The 19,284-nt window shown below is 44.8% G+C and overlaps 1 protein-coding gene across 2 annotated transcripts in view; it reads right to left on the reverse strand.

Annotated features, from left to right (window-relative positions):
* Nucleotides 1-942: 942 nt before the first annotated feature.
* COLGALT2 (collagen beta(1-O)galactosyltransferase 2) overlaps nt 943-19,284 on the reverse strand; it is an 86,296-nt gene continuing 67,954 nt past the window's right edge. For both annotated transcript variants that reach the window (XM_019739235.3, XM_019739073.3), the window contains exons 7-12: nt 14,005-14,081; nt 10,382-10,488; nt 9,632-9,764; nt 8,443-8,570; nt 5,307-5,513; nt 943-3,800 (exon numbers count right to left, since the gene is read on the reverse strand). In XM_019739235.3, the coding sequence (XP_019594794.2) occupies nt 3,524-3,800; nt 5,307-5,513; nt 8,443-8,570; nt 9,632-9,764; nt 10,382-10,488; nt 14,005-14,081 (929 nt within the window). In that variant the 3' untranslated portion in view covers nt 943-3,523. The remainder of the gene's footprint in view (nt 3,801-5,306; nt 5,514-8,442; nt 8,571-9,631; nt 9,765-10,381; nt 10,489-14,004; nt 14,082-19,284) is intronic.

The raw sequence follows: 19,284 nt of genomic DNA on the forward strand, positions 1-19,284 counted from the left end.
CCATGCGAATGTCTCTTGTTTTACACACCAACATTTTACTGGAAACCTCCGCATGGTCTGTCAGGAGAGTAGCCAGACCTGGGATTCCCCCAGAAACAATGGCCTCTGCGTTCGTGATGAGACAGCCCAGAGAGTGAGGCCAGCCAGCCTACCTGCCATCATCATCTGGTCCCAGCCTTGTTTCTTGTCGTCAGTCCCAGCACGTACCTGGCTCTTCAGTCCTCCCCAGTTTCTTGTCCCTGCCACAGGCCCTCTCACAGCCCCACACCTCCCAATGCCTAGAAAGCTTTCCCACACCCCATGCCAACCCCCCTCCCTCACCTCAACTCCCATTTGTGCCCCCCCACAAACCAACACGATTGTCACCTTCCAAGCAAACCTGCCTCAACTGTCCTCCTCAGCGAGCCAGGTCATCTGGGGTCCTGTGGCCCACTTTGTCCCAACCTCTGAAATAAAGCCACCCTACTTGCATGGCTGCTCCATTGGATTATGGAGCCCACAGCCGTAGGGGCCTTTCCTGGTCCTCTGAGTATCTCAGTGCCCAGTAGGGCCTGAAACAGGGCAGTGCTCAGATCTGGTTTTTGAGGGTTTGAGGGAAGCTTGATCTGAAATTCAAGGGGCCACTAAGGCCAACACAGTACCTTTTGATGAATGGATAGACTGACCTACAGCACAAAAATGCAAGCCTGGACCCTCCCCCACCACCCTCTCGGCTGGGGACTCATGTTCTGTAGCCTAGAATCCTTTTCAAATGACTCACCTCTACCCCTCAGTCACCGACAGGAAGGTAGGTGACCTCTCTCTCGTTTGCCACGGGGATCACACAGCAGTGATGCTTATCTCTGGCCTCCGACATCTTTGTTCCAGAGCAGACCTGGAAACCCCAACATTGGCCAATGAATCAGTATTGGAGGGAACCAATGAACAATCACAACATGGAGCTGATTTTTTTTTTTTTTTTAATTTTTCACAAAGAGCTCTAGAAGGCAAGTAGTTTATCACTTCCTCTCCTGAAATGACACAGCATGACACACAGTGTAGGGTGCTGGGGTACAGGTCCTTTCTTATTTTTCAGAGTTCTTGCAGTGGGACCCAGGGAACCCAAAGCCAGGTCCGTGCAGCATGCCCTGCAAACTGGAGCTGCTCAGTCCACTCAGCAGGACCAGCTCTGCTAAAGTCAGGGTCGTGTGTCCAGAAGATTCCACCTTGGATCCCAAGATCCAGACAGGGATCCGGATGGAGCTGAACTTCTGGAGGCAGAGAGCAGGTGGCACAGCCAGAGGCAAAGCCTTTGACACTGCAAAGGTCAGATGTCTTGACTTAAGACTACAGGGGAGGCAGAAAGAGTAATGAGGTCCAGGAACTCCCAGATCGCTGACGAGACGACTTTCTAAAGAGATGCTGGGTCTGCAGTTCACAAAGTTCACAACAAAAACACTGTTTGGGATTCCAGACCTGAGCAGGAAGAAGCAATGGCCGGGCTAACAGAGCCAGAACTTTCTTCACAGTAGAACAGTCCTAATCGAAAATTCTAGAATTTAAGACCAATGTCTTTTTAAGAATGGGAATTCATAAACCCATCAAACCAGCTGATGGAGAAAAAGGAAAAGAAAAATATTCTCTATGACACAAAACCACACAAAAAACACGTCACTCCTCCTCTCCCAATACTCCAGGCACCTCCCACCCCATTTGAAAAATATATATATCATGAAAGTCACACACACTTACACACACTAAAATACACACACAATATACCCAAGGAAACCTTAGGGATCACCTCAGGGTTTTTCACAAGCTCTCCAGGTGCTCTTTCTGTTTTTCTGGAAAAAAAAGTCAAGCTCTGACAGTTATGTCTAAGCAGTAAAAATTGGAGTCAGCCGATATCCCTCTCCTCTGTCTCCTGGTTTACTCGTCAACGTAGGAGAGTATCAGCAGTAAGTCAAGAAGGAAGAATGAGACGGGTGTTCTGTGGAAGGCAAGCTGCCTTGTCCTGCAGCCCGGCGCTCACTGGGGAGCACTAAGCTGGCACACGCCGCCCCCCCGCCCCCTAGGGCTCTGCTCCAAAGCAGGAAGCTCCAACATGGAGGACACCGAGGGCGGAGTGTATAGACAGGAAGCTCGGGGAGGCCATTTCTGCAGCGACATTTTTACTGCATGTGAGCATGAGAACACAAACCCGAAGCAAGCTGTCATAAGATGTCCAGGGACCACAGGTTGTGGAGTTGGAAGAGATGTAATCCAATGCTGCCTTTTACAGTAAATCACTCTATGAAGAAATCAGAGACGTGGTCTGCCCTGGATTCTGGCTCCTAAAGCCTCCTTGGTTGATGGCCTAAATCAGGTGATCAGTCCACTCTTTCTGACCAAGGTCTCTTACCTCAAATGGAGAATCATTTGTTTCCAGATGGTTAGACTCTCCCACTCAAGAGTCCGCCAGGGAAATGAGGGAGAACCAGATCCACAAACCAACGTGTCTACACTGACCGCTCCCCAGGGCGCCATGAAAGCTTGAGACATTTGTTTCTCTGCCTTCTACAGATAATTAATTCCCCCACATTTTATAAAATAAATAATTCAAACTAGAATGAAAAATCCAGGCAAGGACAGCTGCTGGCCTGACAAATGTGCTCTGCCTCTTAGCAGTGACTCACAAAACTCACACCTGCAATTCATTCCCCTGCTCGGGGGTGGAGGGGAAAGTCTGACACGCAGAAGCCCTAGGACAGAAATGAGACACCAGCCCTAACCCCTTATATATTAAATTTATCTTCATAAATAGAGCATCCTAACTCAAGTGACCACAGTCAAAAAGGCCGTATGAGTTCTTTTTTCCTCAAATTTCTACACAGACCCCCAAATAGCTACTAAATCCTACCCACGTGGCAAACTGGAACCTCTTTGTGAGAGCTTCAATTGCCATGAAAGTCCAAAGCCAAGTCTCAGGCAGACCCAGTACCCATCCCTGTTGGATCATGAGAACTACGGTGAAAACCTCACTTTGCAATAAGGCTCATGACAGAATTCCTTGAAACAAAAGCCCAATTAACTTGCTTTTAAATGATGTGATTTTTTTCCCCCCACCAACTTGTTACATACACAAGTTTTCAAGGTCACATCTATGACATGAAATCTGGACCAACAGATACGGTCCAGTTGGTGTGGCTGCCTTCCCCACCGATCTACGGACGTGACAGTGCGGTGGTCACCTTTCTCTTGGACGAGTCTCTGAGCCATACTTTTCAACCTTATGGTGAGGACCAGCGTCATACAGGTAATGAACTGAAGGACTAGGTATCTCGATTAAAGTTTTCCTTAATAGTTGCCATAAAGCCTATTTTCTAGCCATCCTAGGAAATTTGGGTTTAGTTTCCTTATTCTCCTCCCCTGTCAAAAATATATTAATTTTGATCAATCACATTAGACCACTTTAGTTAGATGACCGTGACCGCAAGAAGCAACTGGAGCAAACAGATGAACAGCCCGTTAGAAAAACCAAAGGGTGGTGAACCCCATGGAGACTTCATAGTTCATCCCTCGAAGGTGCGGTGTCCAGGGAGGTTGGCGGTGGCAGGGCCTCTGTGTTCTTGGCGTTCTGATGGATGTGACCTTGTTTCTGGGACTTCCAGGAATGTGTCCTGTCCCAGTCAGTGGCCACTGTCTCATTGTCCCAGATGGTTGAGGTCTCCGTGTCACTCAGATACCCCGGCTGGCCTGTGTAGTGTGTGGGGTAGATGAGCAAGGGTTCTGCGGAGAAGGCTTTCAAGTCCCTGGATTCATAATACTCCTTGTACTCAGCTCTGAAAACGAGAGATGCACAGGTACGTGAGGGGGCAGGACACGTACAGAACAGGGGACAAGAGCGAGGGGCCCTGCTTGTTCTCTCTTAAATTGTCAGGGGTTCCTTTGATTCTTTTTTAAATTGTGTCCTTTGTGGAAAACTTTATAATCATAATAAAGGATCTCTAGAAGCTTTCAGATGATCAAAGCAAATACACACCAAAAAGGTCAGGCTATTTCTAATTGTATCTGGATAGACTACTTGAAAAGATGAATTTCGGGTCTTAACTCTGTTAAGAATTCAGCTCTGGTGGACTATAATAACAAATACATGTGATCGCTTTGTAGAAAATGTTCCTAGATCAGCCAATTAGACAGTTGGGTCTGGATGGCAGTGACGGGGTAAGGGAACTGGTGTAGGTGGGAGGCATGCCAACGTGGGTTTGCATTCCAGCTCCCTGTGAGTCTAAACTTGAGGTCTGTCTTGACCTCCATCCCAGGGCTCCGGTGCAGATTATATGAGGTGACTTCTGCTCGGCTCCTAGGTCAGTGAGTGCACTGTAGGTGTTAATGTCCTTTCTGTTAAGGAGATGCTGGTTGACCTCCATGTTTCTGCCAGGACACAGAGATCTAGTCAGTCTCTGACATGTTGCATGACAGAGGGCGAGGAGCTCCATGGTTACTGAGGACAGAAGACGAAATGAGCAAGGTGGACATCAGGAACTCTCAACCACTAAAATGAAGACCCCTTCATTTTAAATGAGATGCTCTCCCAGCAACTGAGAGAAGGAGCCGGACTTAGAACCTGGTCTCCTGCTCCATCAATCAATTTAGGAATCACTGATTGAGCAGCTATTATGTGTCGAGTTTGGTCTAGGCTCTAAGGACACAGAGATGTAAGACTGTTCCTGCCTCACGGGCTCACAGATTACGGGGAGACTGACAAGAAAACCATCAATTACCATACCCTTTGATAAGTGCTGGGTCAGAGTGAACTCCTGGCTACAGAACCCCTGAGCAGTGCACTGCTTCTTTCCATGAATACCCTGCTCAGAGGCCACCTCACTCTCCCTGAGCCTCTAACACACCTCTGTGACTGCAGGTATCACAATGTGTCACGACAACTGTTCTTGGTCTGGGTTCCCAATAAGATTGTGAGCCACTGCCTGGCCAACAGTACACACCATGGACTGAGAAATGAATTGACAAATTTGAGGTGCTTAGAAAGAAGACCTTCACCTTGAGGTGTATGAATTTATGGAAGTAAGATCAAAGACGAGGAGAGGACTGAGCAGATTATGTCCAGTTAAATTACACATTGGGTATTAAAGAGGGCCCCTATGCAAAACTCACCATTTCTGCCTCATCTTCCCCATTTGTAAAGAGGATAAACACACTATAGGTTGTGATTATGGAAAGATCATTTAGGAAAGCAGTGGACCTTTAGAAAATATCGAGTACGACCTAGAGGTAATGAATGAACAGGCTGTGCCCGCGGGGCTGGCAGGCAGGTCAGGGTGACTCACACGGGATGCTTATTGTACATGATCGGCAGGAACTCGTCCACTGGCAGCATCTTCCCAAAAGGATCAGCTCCAACCAGCTTTTGCGCTCCCCCCAGAGAGATGGCGTAGCCCAGCGTCCAGTAGGAATAGTCAGCTTCGACCAGATTTACCACATCGGGCACTGCTTTCTCTGGCTCTTTCACTTGCATCCTCTTCCTACCAATATAACTAAAAGGAAATGGGTGGAAGAGAAAATTTCAATTTGAATACTAGACGGCCATAAGAATGGAGCACAAACTTCTGAAAGCTGGGACCAACTGTGTCTTATATTAAATGTATCATGTCACAACGCACCTCATGTCACCCATCATGACTGTCATCTGTCATCAGTGGAGCCATTTCCCTGGTCCATTTATCAACAGCCAATCTACTCTTGCCTAGCAGACTGTGTTTAAGCCAGAAAGTTAATATGTAGAGAGATGAAAAGATCTCGCAGATCTTTTCGAAAAGGTGGCATGGGATTTCCAGCTGTGTTTACAGAGGTTGGAGGGGGACAAAAAGAGCCAGATGTGAGAATCCTGAGTTTGTCATATTCAAGTCCCCAGAGGTTTAGCCTGCCATATTTTCTGCACAGCTCTCCAGATGCTGGTGGTAAACACAGGACAGAAAAGTCTGGGGAAAGAAACAATCTGCAGTAAGAGACCCAGGAACTCAAGGGGGTTCTTCCTCAGGAGAATGAACGACAATGCCTGCATGGCTTTCTCCCCCTCACACTCACCTCGCTCTACCCATGCTTTCTCCTGAGCGCTCTGTTCTGAGAAAGGCACCCAGGCATGTCCTGTCCTCCACGAACAACTTCTGCAACACAAGATGTAGCCTCGGCCATTTCCTCCTTCCCATCAGCCACTCATGGATCTGTGATTCATTACTTTTGTCTGGAACCTGTTTGTTTCCCACTTGCTTGGAGCAAGTTGAGGAGGTGCCTGCTTCCTGCCTGCTAGGGAAAGCTGACTGCCTCTATTTTGCCCTAAAACTCTCAACATTCCAGGGATGGTTCTTGTCAAAACATCCCAGAATTTGTGGAACAAGTCTATGTTCACCTTCAGTTCTTCTGAGGACATCAAACATATATCCTCTCAGCCACTGTCTCTTCAGACTGAAGAGTCTGAATTTCTCACATGTGCCATCAAGGGGAAGAGAAACTTCTGAGCACTTGAGATGTGGCTACAGTGACTGAGAAACTGAGTTTGTCCTCAATTTATTAATTTTACTTAATTTAAATTTTAAAATTGCAGATGTGTAAAATATTTTACACATTAGTAAATGTGTAACATTTACTACACAAAATTTGTTGTTTTAAATAAAACAATTATTATTACTAAACAAAACTTACTGTTTTGGTAGGACTACAGTTTACTTCATCAGGTGAAAACTCAGCGTCAGGATTGAGAAATGTCGTAAGTGTAAAACTCACTGGATTTTGCAAAAGGTACAAGAAAGAATGTAGACTAGCCCATTAATAGTTTTTAAATATTGATTACATGTTAAAATAATAGTTGGGTGTGTTGGGTTAGATAAAGTATATTATTAAAGTTAATTTCACCTAATTTATTTTTACCTTCTTAATGTCATTCCTAGAACATTTTAAATGATATATGTGGCTCATGTTATATTTCTAATGGGCAGCACTGCCCTGGATGATTCCAATGGCTTATTCTAATCTTCTCATTTACTATTTCCTTTTTTCCTGGCGAAATTTAATATAGCAGCCATGCACAGCCTATCAGCTTTCACGTGTTGAGTTCAAGTAACATTTGTTTCTTATTCATTTTAGAAAGTGAGAGGTGAAAAATTTGAAACCACTATAATTCTTTAAGAGTACATAATAGATTTCAGTGGAATATTTTGACTTGAGAAGTCTGTGAAACTTAGAAAACATCTTTTTTCCCCCCTGCATCCTTCCAGCACAATCGTTTTTCTTTCTTGGATCTGTTGGTACTTTGTCCCAAGAAATACACCAACAAAACTACCACTGAGCAGAGCCGTGCACCAGTTCTAAGCCTTGGACACCCTGAGTTGAGTCCTTAGCATGTGTCGTGTGAGGATAAAAGAGCTTCCAGGCTCCATGAGGCCCTAACCGCAGGCTGCAGAGCAGATGCAGAAAGGCTGAAGGGTGGTGACGTATGGGTGACTACAGAACAACAGTGATCTTAAGGGACAGGGCAGAATCAAATCACATGACTGCTCTCGGAGGAGAAGCCAGTCTCTTTACTACAGAGCCCTGATTTCTGGGTCTATTTCCCACGGCTTAGTTGAGCCCTGACTAGGTTTCTTTTGAGCTCGGCATAGTACGTTTCCTGAGAGAACAAGTATTCCACCTGGGCCCATCGTCAAGTTTCCCTCCAAGGATGGGAGGAGTGGGGACAGCTTGTCTGCTGCAGCTGCTCCAAAGGAACACACTCTCATTTGATGAACTTGCCTTTGACATGCAGCTGGGGAGCGAACATAATGCTTGGAACTTTCTGCCTCATGGGAGAGTAGTAAAGTGTCATTTCAGTTTAAAAAGAAAATGAGGGAGGGAGAGAGAGGCGAGAGAGAACTCAATTTGTGAGTTTAGCAGACAGCGAGCATTAACTCAGTGTCAGCTGAGAGCCAGCACTCGCTTGGGGCGCTTGGTTTTCCTGCCCCAGCCTCTGACCCTCCACCAAGCCCAGCTGACAGTGTTCTCACTGTTTCCCTTCCCAACTGGGGAACGCTCTCCCTGCCCAACCTCCCACACCCTGAGAGGCTGGAGAGGGGACCTGCTGTCTGGGGAGCTGAGGCTCCCGTGTGAAACAGGACGCTTGCCCTTGAGTGAATGTCTCCTCATCTGTCTTCACAGCCTGTCCATGTACCACGTGGCTTCACGGTGGGGTTTCTGCTGTGCTCCTAACGAGTCCCCTGATCTGCAGGCAGACTCCAGGTCTCAAAGAATCTCACACAGTTGCTTTCTCAGCCTGCAGAACCCAGTGGCTATCCTCTCCTCACTTCTGGAGAGGAAACCAGGGAAATGGAAGCTTGAGCTCTGTCTCCCACCAGCTGGGCAGTGGGGCTCGCTGCCCCTTGGAAAGGACTGGCTGCTTCTCGCGCTCTCTGATAAGCTCGTCTTGTCACTCACATCAGTTCCCAGTCCAGCTGGGCCTGGTCAATGTCATCCATCAGCTTCATCAGCTTCTTCTTAAACTGATGCTCAAAACGCACATCATCCTCAATAACAAGAGTCTTCTCCAGCTCTCGGTCAATTACCTGCACAGGTCAGCAGGGGGAAAACACCCTGTGAAAAGTCCCATTCCTCTTTTTCCTTAGGTAAATACGTATAAAAACATCGAGAGTAGAGTAGCACAATATGTAAGACTCATGACTGGGTTCTAAGTCCATGCCCGTCAACAGTAGGATGGCTCAGTGAACTGTGGTACATTCACAGTGATAGGAATGTATGATCTATAATTAAATGCAGTTTGGAGATGAATCTCACAAACGTAACGTTGAGAGATTGTACCTCCATATATATGGTTCCAATCATATAAGAAATGTACAAAAGTTGACAAAACTATTTTTGCTGTTGTTAAAGGTCAGGATGGAGATTACCCTTGGGGACAATGACTGGAAGGAAATACAGAGGAATTGCTTCTGGGATACTGGCAATCTGTTTCCTGATCTCGGTGCTGGTTAATATGGATATGTTATTCAGTTTGTGACATTTCATTGGCCTGAATTTCATGATCTACATACTTTTATACATTATCTGTTATATTTCATTTAAACCCCGCAAAATGGGCATAGACTGATCAAAGAGCGAAGGCATTCAAAGGGCCTTCTTTAGGGACTTTCTCTTTTCTGATGAGAATAGACCCTTAATCAACAACCCCCCACTCCAGTACCACCCCATCAATGTCTAACCTGTGCGATATGGGTTCAAGGCCTGGCATTGTCACTTCTTGCCTGGATAACATATTTATTTCCTCTGGGTAAGATGGGCCCATTCCTCTCGACCCACCTCCCATGGCTTCTGTGCAACTTCCTGTGTGAAATCACTTAATAAATGACATGCTAGACACATACAAGGCATTCCTACTAAGGATAAGATAGGAGTGTGGCCCCCAGGACATGAGTATCTTCCCCTGTCATTATCCCAAGTGGCACCAAGGTTACACATCCTTAGTTGTTGCCGGTCTTCAGTCAGAGGAAGACACGAGGCAACAGCAACTTCCAAGCACACTTCCAGAACAGTTACGGGTTCACCTGCAAAGTCCCAGTTTCCTTCCTCCTTATTCCAAAACTGCATATTTAAACAAAGCATTTTTTACCTCCTTCCAGACAGAGTAGTGGCTAAGAAAGCACCCGATTTCACCCCGGGTGAGAGGCCGGGAGGAGTAGGGATCTCGGTATCCAGGCAGCATTTCAATATTCAGGGCCTTCAGCTGGCTTGTGTTGAGTGCCCTGCACGACAGAGAACATGTCTGAAAATGAACAAGTTGAGATGTCCCCATCACAGAAGCCAGAAAGAGAGCTCTGCAGATTCCCAGAGCCTTTATGCACATGGAGAAAAACATCACAGGTTTCCTGTAATCTCTTAGGAATTCCTCAGCGTTTATGTGTCCCAGTAGCATTATCAGGAAGACTGATGAACCCAGGCCGACTGTGGCAAGCATCTCATGCAACAGGCGACACAGACCATTATGCATTTTTCTATGTATTTTCTTCAGGTCGCCCAAGTTTGGACAATGTGCTCTAAATCAGGCTCTGAATGCATTCCTTCCAATACAGCACCCCAACCATTGCAAGAATGCCCAGAGACGGGAACATCGTTTCCGGCGTGAGCCTTCAGTGTCATGAAGACCAGAGATGGCTGGATGGTGAGTGGATTTCAGGCCTGCTCAACACGGTGAAATTTACATCTATCTCCACTTCTCCCAAAGCAGGTTGCACATGGCTGTTATCAAAATGGGTTTGTATTCTAATGACTGTGGATTCCTCCCACCCAGAACTATTCTGTCAGGAGGGCTCTTCACCACTCCAACCACACGGGCAAGGGTTCGAGAAAAAACCCCACTCACTTTCCATCCACGGCCTCCACGATCTTAACCTCAATCTCCTGCTCGTAAAGGGTGCGTAACATCCGGTCTCGCCTGTCCTTTCTGCGTTTGAGGTTTATCATGAAAATCTAATGTGGGAAGAAAAGGCGAAGAGAAACACAGATCACCCAGGTCTTACGTTAGGCTGCTTGATAATTGAAGTACATGTAGGGGCCAGAGTTTTAACAGCTTTGTTAGAATAAGGAGTGGTAACCATAGAGAAAACTGCGGTGAAGATTTGTTTATATTTCATATCAGGTCCAATGACGTGAATCCAAACACAATTACTTTCAAAACTCAGCCATCTGCAATGACTTCACCCTCTCTTTGTTTCTCTGATGCTCGTTGATGAATGTATTCGCCTTGCTCTTGAGACAGAGAGGTTGGAAGAGTTACTCTTCAGGAGACCGAGGATGAATTAAACCCAAAGCATAAGCACTGAGGGGTAAGAGGCAGTCTGACAAGTGGTTAAATTTATCGGCAGACCCGAGTTTCCATCCCGATGGTTATTTACTAGTGCTCTGTTTGCCTTGGACCAGATCCTATGCCTTAGTTTCCACTGTAGATAAATTTCAAGTCATTCAAAGAAAAAGAAAAAGCTAGTCTGCACACATTCATTTTATTTCCAAAGGTTCCAAACTGAACTATCAAAGCCTCAATTTTAGTAGCTTTTTTTTCAACTCCCTTAGAGGCCAAGGAATTTTTCTGAAAGAAGTAACGGGCTCTGCCCTAGGGGCAGCCCTTTGAGGAGAGGGAAGGGAGAAATGGAAAGGCCTCGTTTCCACATCCTGTGTGTCTGTAGGAAACGCTATAGCGAGGACCCCTACTGGGCCATGAAGTCCCAAACAAGGTGCGTTCAGATTTCCTCCCACGAGGGCTGGGTCCACCAGGAGTAGCGCACATTTGCCCGTACATTCCTGTTGGTTACACCAAACACATACATATCATGAGGCCATGACAAGGACTTAGAGGTAATGACGCTGTCCTGACTATTCCCAGATTTAAGGAGCCACAGAAATACCTAAAGCCCTACAAATGCTATTACAGGTCAATTAGTATTTTAATAAGGTCTTTTTGCTACAAGCAGTAATAAACTCACTTTGAATATTAAACTATTCCTCCAAGAGAGGGAAACTTCAGCTGCTAGAAACCGGGACACATAGCATGGGAAAGGAGAAATCTACAGGGGTAAGTCAGATGATGTCAGTTTTATCCCGACTAACCATCTGGGTGACCTTTAGGAAGACATGTACTGATTCAAGGCCCAGACCCTTGTTTATAAAAAGACGGAGTTGAACAAACGCCTGTCAAGTGCAGTACAGATTAAAACTTCTATGATATGTGGTTTATGATAAAGTTTGCTTTATACTATGTCCAGAATAAAGAAGAAACTATGTCTTGTAACCATCCTGGAGTTCAGACTGTACTGCGTTAAGCTTTGGTTCACAGGATCATTCTAAATGTGATCTCAATAAGCTATATGTTTTACCGGGACCAAAAGCTACCTTAACTAAAATGTTACAAAATATTCTCACTTTCATCTGTTTATGAAGCTCTGGACAAAGACACTGATGAGGGAGTAAGATGTCCTCTATGAAGAAATCATCCACCCGGTTTAGGGCAAAGTGGGTTAGGTGCACTATGATTTCATTACCTCCTTCATTTACCTAACTGGGTAAATTTTTTGAAAAAACATAATTTTTGTGGTGAGTCTATCTGCCTTGTTCCTTGGGATTTTATAACTTAATGGGTAGTGTTCTTCTATATTTCATTTTCTTCCTGTTTAGCCTCACACTGCAATGGGCATGTTCCATCCCCCAATTTTACAGACAGGGGCAGGGCACTGCTCGTGTGTACACAGGGAGCTACCTGGGGTCACTCCAGGAGAGCAAACAGAAAACATTAACAGAAATACAGCAAAAAATAAAAAAAGTCCCCTCACACCAGAGACCTCCAGCCTGGGATGACTTTAGTAAATAACAATCCTGTCCCAGTTCCTGCAAGGACAAGTGCAATAAAAACTGTAGCCGCGAAGGGAAAACACAGATGGCTCGCTCACATTTTGTGAACAGTAAACAGAGAAAGAGCCACACAGCGCAATGCAGCCCAGACTCCACCACCAAGGTCACAGAGTACTGGGAGGGTTGGAAAGGCCCCTGAAAACCTTTTTTCCACCCTCCTCTCTCTGTTCCAGACAGAGAGATGAATGCCCCAGGCTCAGGAAAGTAACCACTGAGTCTGTGTCACTTCCTAGAGTTGGCACTTTTTCGGAAGTCTTGTAGGAATGGCCCCATCCTCACAGCCACATCCAAATGGGAGACCACAGCTAGTCGATCCTGGTTTTGTCCCATTTTATTGGCTTCAGTTTGGTCCTCCTGGGAATGTGTTTATAGAAGGAAAAATGAATATATGTTCTCTTGGGTTCTTTTCCCTACACAACTCAGCTGCTGAGAGCGGAGGGCTAGGGAAGCTACAGCAGTACACGTTAGCCCGTGCGCTGCAGCCCTGATCATTTTTCAAAAACTGTTATACTTCAGTCCAATTCCTCTCCCCCACACATAAAATCATCTCTTCTCATTCTGCCCTTTGTGAACATAGCTTCATAGCTGCTCACACTTTTCTACTTAATAGTCATGAAACACTCCTTCCCATTCCGGAAGTCCGGCTCCAAGTCAATTTTACAGACCAGCTCCCAATTCGCAGTTCCAGCAGCTCTTGAAGATGGCTGTACTTTGGCTACGGGCATTATATGGTACAGGGTGATAAACGAGACATTTTCTTTCAACAAAGCATTAACAATGAGCACAGAGCACCAAGCATGGCCTGTAACATGTCCAGAATCCACGAAAAAGTCTGTCTCGGTTTGCGGGTTCCTGAGGCACTGTCGCAGCCTCTGGCCCACCAAGCCCCTCAGTACTGACCAGCAGCTACAGGACAGGAGGCAGCATGAGGGATTCAGGGACTTGGAGACACAGTTCTGGCCTTGCCACCTGTCAGATATGCTGTACATGTTACCACGAGCGGCATCTCCTTAGAGTTCTGCCTCATTCTTTATGCAACCGAAACTCAGTAATAAATATGGTCCTCAGAGAGCTGTTATGAAGTTCTTGCCTGCGGAAAGGCAGCATTTTGAAACAGATTTCTTTCTTTATCTTTTTCTTTGTCCTTTCAATGCTGCCCTCCAACCTTTTTCCATAGGAGAACGTAAAGCACAGAGTGTTCCAGAACAGTTACCACCCATTCAGAATAAAGTTAAAATCCTCTGATACCTAAAAGATATATCCTCCTTACCTTACCCTTGAATCTGGATAAAAAGGTTGATAAAATTTGGCAATATTTTAGAAACAATATGAAATTGACTTTCGCTACCAAATAGTAACTTCTCTCTGACACAATAATTAATTCACTTTTACCATGATACTCCTTTTTTTTAAGATACGTGAGGTGCAGCAAACATGAGTAGTTTTCCCCAAGATCCTCGTGCCTTTTCACCAGTCGTGCTGGCTCGCGGACATACCCAGGCTCGCATTCCAAAATAACCGTGCAAACAGGTGGCACACATGCACACGCGTGAACGTGTACACACACACAGACACCTCTCCTACCTCATCAAATCCCATCTTGTCTGGATATTTAGGGACCACTGAGACAAACTGCGAGGGTTCCATTGGAGGACGGTCAACTGGAAGACACAAGAAACAGGCAGAGTGCTTTGTTAGCGAGAGTCAGCACCGAATTCCGTCCACACGCCTGATCCCTGGGAACACAACCTCGGTGTCGAGGGCAGGAAAGCTGCCCGGCACCTCTCCAGGACTGAGAGGCTCCACAAGAACCCTGACGGTCAGGGCGCTGGTTTCGAGGGCACTCGTTTACATGCAGATGGTAGTATTTGCTCCAGTTCCCATAAGACTTAATCGTAAGAGCATTTGGGAAGTAGTTTAGGGCCATGGTTAAGGGCCAGGGCTTTGCAGTCAGAGAACCTGGGTCCAGATTTGGGGCTGTGGAGGTCTGGCCCAGTTAGGTGACCTCTCTCAGCCTGTTTCTTCCTGTGCAGAGTCGGGATGATGAAAGTGTACCTTCTAGGATGTTATACAATTTAAATGATACCTGCATACAAAGCACTTCCCACAGTAAATTAACATAGTTAATTGCTCAGTAACTCTTAGCTGCCACTGCCGGTGGCCGGTGATGAAAGATCTCAGAAACAGGCTAGTTGTTTTCTGAATAATGCTTTTTTCTATATGGTTACAATGGTCAAAGTCTAGGACTATTTTTATCCCAACCAGGCAGGGTTAGCTACAGGTACACAAAAGGTCCTTCATTTGAACACAAAATCAGCTCAGAGGGCCAGCCCATGTCCCGAAACTTGGTACAGAGCTACCAAGGAAGTTTTCAGATGTGAGGGGCATCATATCTGAAGTGGTAAAATTTTATTTATTTGATACCCAACAAAAGCTTTCTTCACAAACTATGTATTTTGAAAGGTTGGTAGTAGCAATGTTGATTTAAACAACCCAGAGCAGGTCTTGAAGACGTCTTGTATTGTACAAATTCAAAGTACTCAGATGGCTTTTCTTAAAGAGATAATCCAAAGAAAACCTGAAATGAAAGTTAGTAACTGTGTTGCTTGAAGAGCGATGGGTAATGGCCATTACTAGTGTTCACCAATATCCATTCTCATCTATCCCAGATACCTGGAGGAATACAGTTCTTTGCCCTTGAAGTTAGTCCTAGCCGCGTGAATTGCTGCTGCTCCACTCAGCAAACCCTCCTCCTACCCCACCCCAGCCCCATCACGGTGATCATAGTAGCGTCCGACAGACAATTAAGTTCGCGAACTTTCCACCATACGCTTACATGGTGGAAAGTTTGCAAACCTTAATTGTCCGACCTTTTGTTACGTGCATATTGAGAAGCTACAAACTGGAAGCAACCCAAAATAATGTGCCAGCATATGGAGGGCGCTGCCCAGGAAAGACACCAGGACCACTGCCGACTTTGCGTAACCACAAATAAGCCATCGTTGTATGAAGCCTAGGAGATTTGGGCACCGTGTGATACACCAGCATAACTTCACTCATCCAGACTGAGATACTGTCCAAAGGGTGTGATTAACTTACCCTTCCCTGGCATAGGAAAGAGACACGATGATAATCCAGTTCCACTTGTGATCAAATGATGTGAAGTTCTAGAAGGTAGTGAGACAGCTTTCCTAAGCCAAACACATGAGCTGAGCTCATGATTTCAACCCCGACCCTCACAAGTCCATTTCTGGGAGTACACAGTGCATGTGTTTCTGTTTCCATCAGCAGCACAGAATGTTTGAGTCTTTTTTGAGCCACTCCACTCCTCATGAGTTTCTTTTAACATCAACAAATATTTATTGAGGGTCCACCATGTACAGAGTTCGGATTTTAAGAAAAAGAAACTTAACGTACAAACTCCTCCCTGTTCATGTTGTTTGAGGAGCTGTCTAGCTCTCCCTCCGTGGGCCTTAGACCTGGGAGGGGGCTGTCTTCTGAATTACCCTCTCCACGCTTATTGCCTGTGTTTGGAAGTCACATGGTCTGTGTGGCTTGAACATTTCAGCCAAAGAGACTGCTTTGAGCCACTTTGCTCCATCAAACACGGGGAGTCATTGTGTACACAGGACAAGTATCCCAAAAAAGTCCCACGTGGCTGGCTCATGCAAACCACCATTGAGCAAAAATACAAGCAATATGCCTGGGATTTGCCACTGAAGACAGAGCTAAGCCATAGAGGAAAACAGGAACTAAGACGAGTTAGACCTAAGAAACTTGCTGTGTGGGGAGAAGGCATGTGTCTTTGTTGACATCAGACTTGACAGTAGGTATGTTCCACCTTCTATGTGGGGTCATTTCTGACTCCATCATGAATAATTTATTCAATCCCTCATTGACTCCTTCCTTATACATAGGCCCTCCCTGTATCACCATTTGGGACAACGTGCTTCATTGGCTCCTGGATAGTTTCAAGATCTACAAATAATAATGGCTATTGTTATAGAGTTATTACTCACTGAACTCGGGGCTACACTCTTTTTTTAAAAATCTTTACATGTCTTTGTTTTAAAGATTTTTATTAAAAATATAGTTAACATACAACATTATATTAGTTTCAAGGGTATACCATAGTTATTCAAGATTTATACACCTAAAGAAATGATCACCATGATAAGTCCAGCAAAAATCTGACACTGAACTACATTATCATAACATTATTGACTATTTTCCCTATGCTGTATATTACATCCCTGTGAGTTACTTGTTTTATACCTGGAAATTTGGACCTCTTTTTTCCCTTCACCTTTCCCCCCTTTTTAATTTTTCAATTACAGTTGACATTCCATATTATTTTATAAAATTTCAGGTGTACAGCATAGTGGTTAGACATTTATATAATTTAAGAAGTGACCCCCCTGACTACATAGTTATTACCATATCATTGACTATATTCCCTATGCTTTACTTTACATCCCCATAACTATTTTGTAACTACCAATTTGTCCCTTCACGTCTTTCAGTCTGCCCCCAAACCCTCTCATTAATCACTCCAACAAATCTAGTACCCATCTGTCATCATACATAGTTATTACAATATTATTAACTATATTCCTTATCCTATAACCAACATCCCCATGACTACTTTGTAGCAACCAATTTGTACTTAATCCCTTCCCTTTTTCACCCATTCCCAAAACCCCTCCTGTCTGGCAGCCGTGAAAATGTTCTCTGTATCTATGGGTTTGTTTCTGTTTTCTTTGTTTCTTTATTTTGTTGTTAGATACCACACGTAAGTGAAATCACATTGCATCTGTCTTTCACTGTCTGACATACTTGACGCAGCACCATACCCTCCAGGTCCATCCATGCTGCCGCAGATGGCACGAACCCATTCCCTTCCCTGGCCAAGCAATATTCCATTGTATATATGTACCACCTCCTCTCTATCCATTCATCAGTCAACGGACACCCAGGCTGCCTCCACATCTTGGCCATTGTAAAAAATACTGCAATGAATATACGGATGCACACATCTTCTAGAAGTAGTGCTTTGCATTTCTTCAGATAAATACCCAGAAGTGGGATTACTGGGTCCTTCTTTGTCTCTTGTCATAGCCTTTGTTTTAAAGTCTATTTTGTCTGGTATAAGCACGGCTACCCCAGTTTTTCTTTTCTTTCTTTTTTCTTTTTCATTTCCATTTTTTCCACAGATGAACCTCCAAGGCTGAGATATCCCTCCTAGTTCTCAACAGCCATGTGGAGGTTTGGTGCCAGCACATTTCGAGTCTCTGCCCATCCTACAGTCTCGATGTGGATTCTTCTTTATGGCCTCAGTTATAAAACTTATGTTCAGCTAGACTTCAGATGGTTCTCCAGATTGATTTTTCTATAATTTAGTTGTAATTTTAATGTGTTCACAGAAGGAAGCAGGCACAGTGTTTATCTACTCTGCCATCTTGGATCTCCTGGGCTACTCTCTTGACATATGTGATCACAGTTATTTAATTTTCACAACATGTACCATGGGATAAGTAAGAGTGTCCCTATTTTTACAGATGAGGAAACAAAGTCTTAAATAACTTGCGCAAGGTCACAGAGCTGACAGAGCTGTATTTAAACCTAGGTCTGATTCCTGCACTTGAACCCTTAAGCCCCACTCTACCCTGCTCCGAAAGTTAGTCTCTGTCATGAAATGGACCTTGGGCAACTGGTCTGGGTTCACAGGAGCTCAGTTAGCTACTGAGAAAGAAAGGCCACTGAATCTAGAGCCTGGGTGGCGGTAGTCACCAGAAATCTCCAGGGTCTCAGAGGCCATCACTCGTTCACCACACCCTGTGCAGATGGAAAAGACTCCTGAGTAGGGGCAGAATATTTAGAACTACGAACAAAGCTCTTTCTACCAATTTCCTAGTAAGCCCTCCACCTCAGTTTTTGCTTTTTCTAATTTTATACATGGGCACGCAAAATTTAGCAAGGATTATTTGAGATAATTGCCTGAATTTATACCCCCCCCCTTTTTTAATCTAAAGTGCATGAAAGGGTACAAATGGAAATTCCTGGGTGGCCATCCCTTGTTGCTCTTTCTGTGGTCTACACTGGAGCACACGCCATCCAGCATACAACATACTATACCAGCCCAGTCACGCTTGGAAAAGTACTTGAGAGATTGTGCTTGGACTAAATCCTAACCCTTCTCTGTAGTTTCTCCTGAACTTCTTGGATGCTACAGCCACCGTCCAAGCACGACCTCACTCACCACATGCTTGGGCTGTTTCAGTGGTTTTCACTCCTGTGTTCTTCGTCTTGCCTCATTCCAGCTCATTCTACGCACTGTTGTCAAAATAATTTTCTTCCTCAAGAACAGCTCTGTTCTCAAGCCTAACAGTCACGCTTGACACTTAAGTGCTTTAGAGTTTAAGTGCTTTCAGATTTGCTACATCCATTTTATATTTTCACTTCTTTTTTGTTGTTTGTTTGTTTGTTTTCACAGATGAATAAACTGAGGGCTTGCTTTGGCAGCACATATTCTATAGATGAAGAAAATGAGACCAGCCCAGATGTAGACCTGCCCAAGGTCAAACAGTGAGTGATTGGTGGAGCTGGAACTCAGTTTTTAGACCTTTTGACTTCAGATTCAATCTTCTTAATAATCTTTACATGACATTCTGTTGCTTTCAAATGTTGGTGCTGAGACTAAGCACCTAAGATTTCCCCTTGCCTCATGCTGTGATTTGCAAGACCAATGTCTTCATACCTTATAACCCATTTACTTCTATCACTTTTAAAAGATCTAGCCTCAGGTCATTCGTCCACAAATTTTCTGTAACGCTCCTAATGTACTAATGAGTAAGTACACGCAGA

Source organism: Rhinolophus sinicus, chromosome 11 (assembly GCF_057876585.1).
Source record: "Rhinolophus sinicus isolate RSI-liver-muscle chromosome 11, RSI-T2T, whole genome shotgun sequence".
NCBI lineage: Eukaryota > Metazoa > Chordata > Mammalia > Chiroptera > Rhinolophidae > Rhinolophus > Rhinolophus sinicus.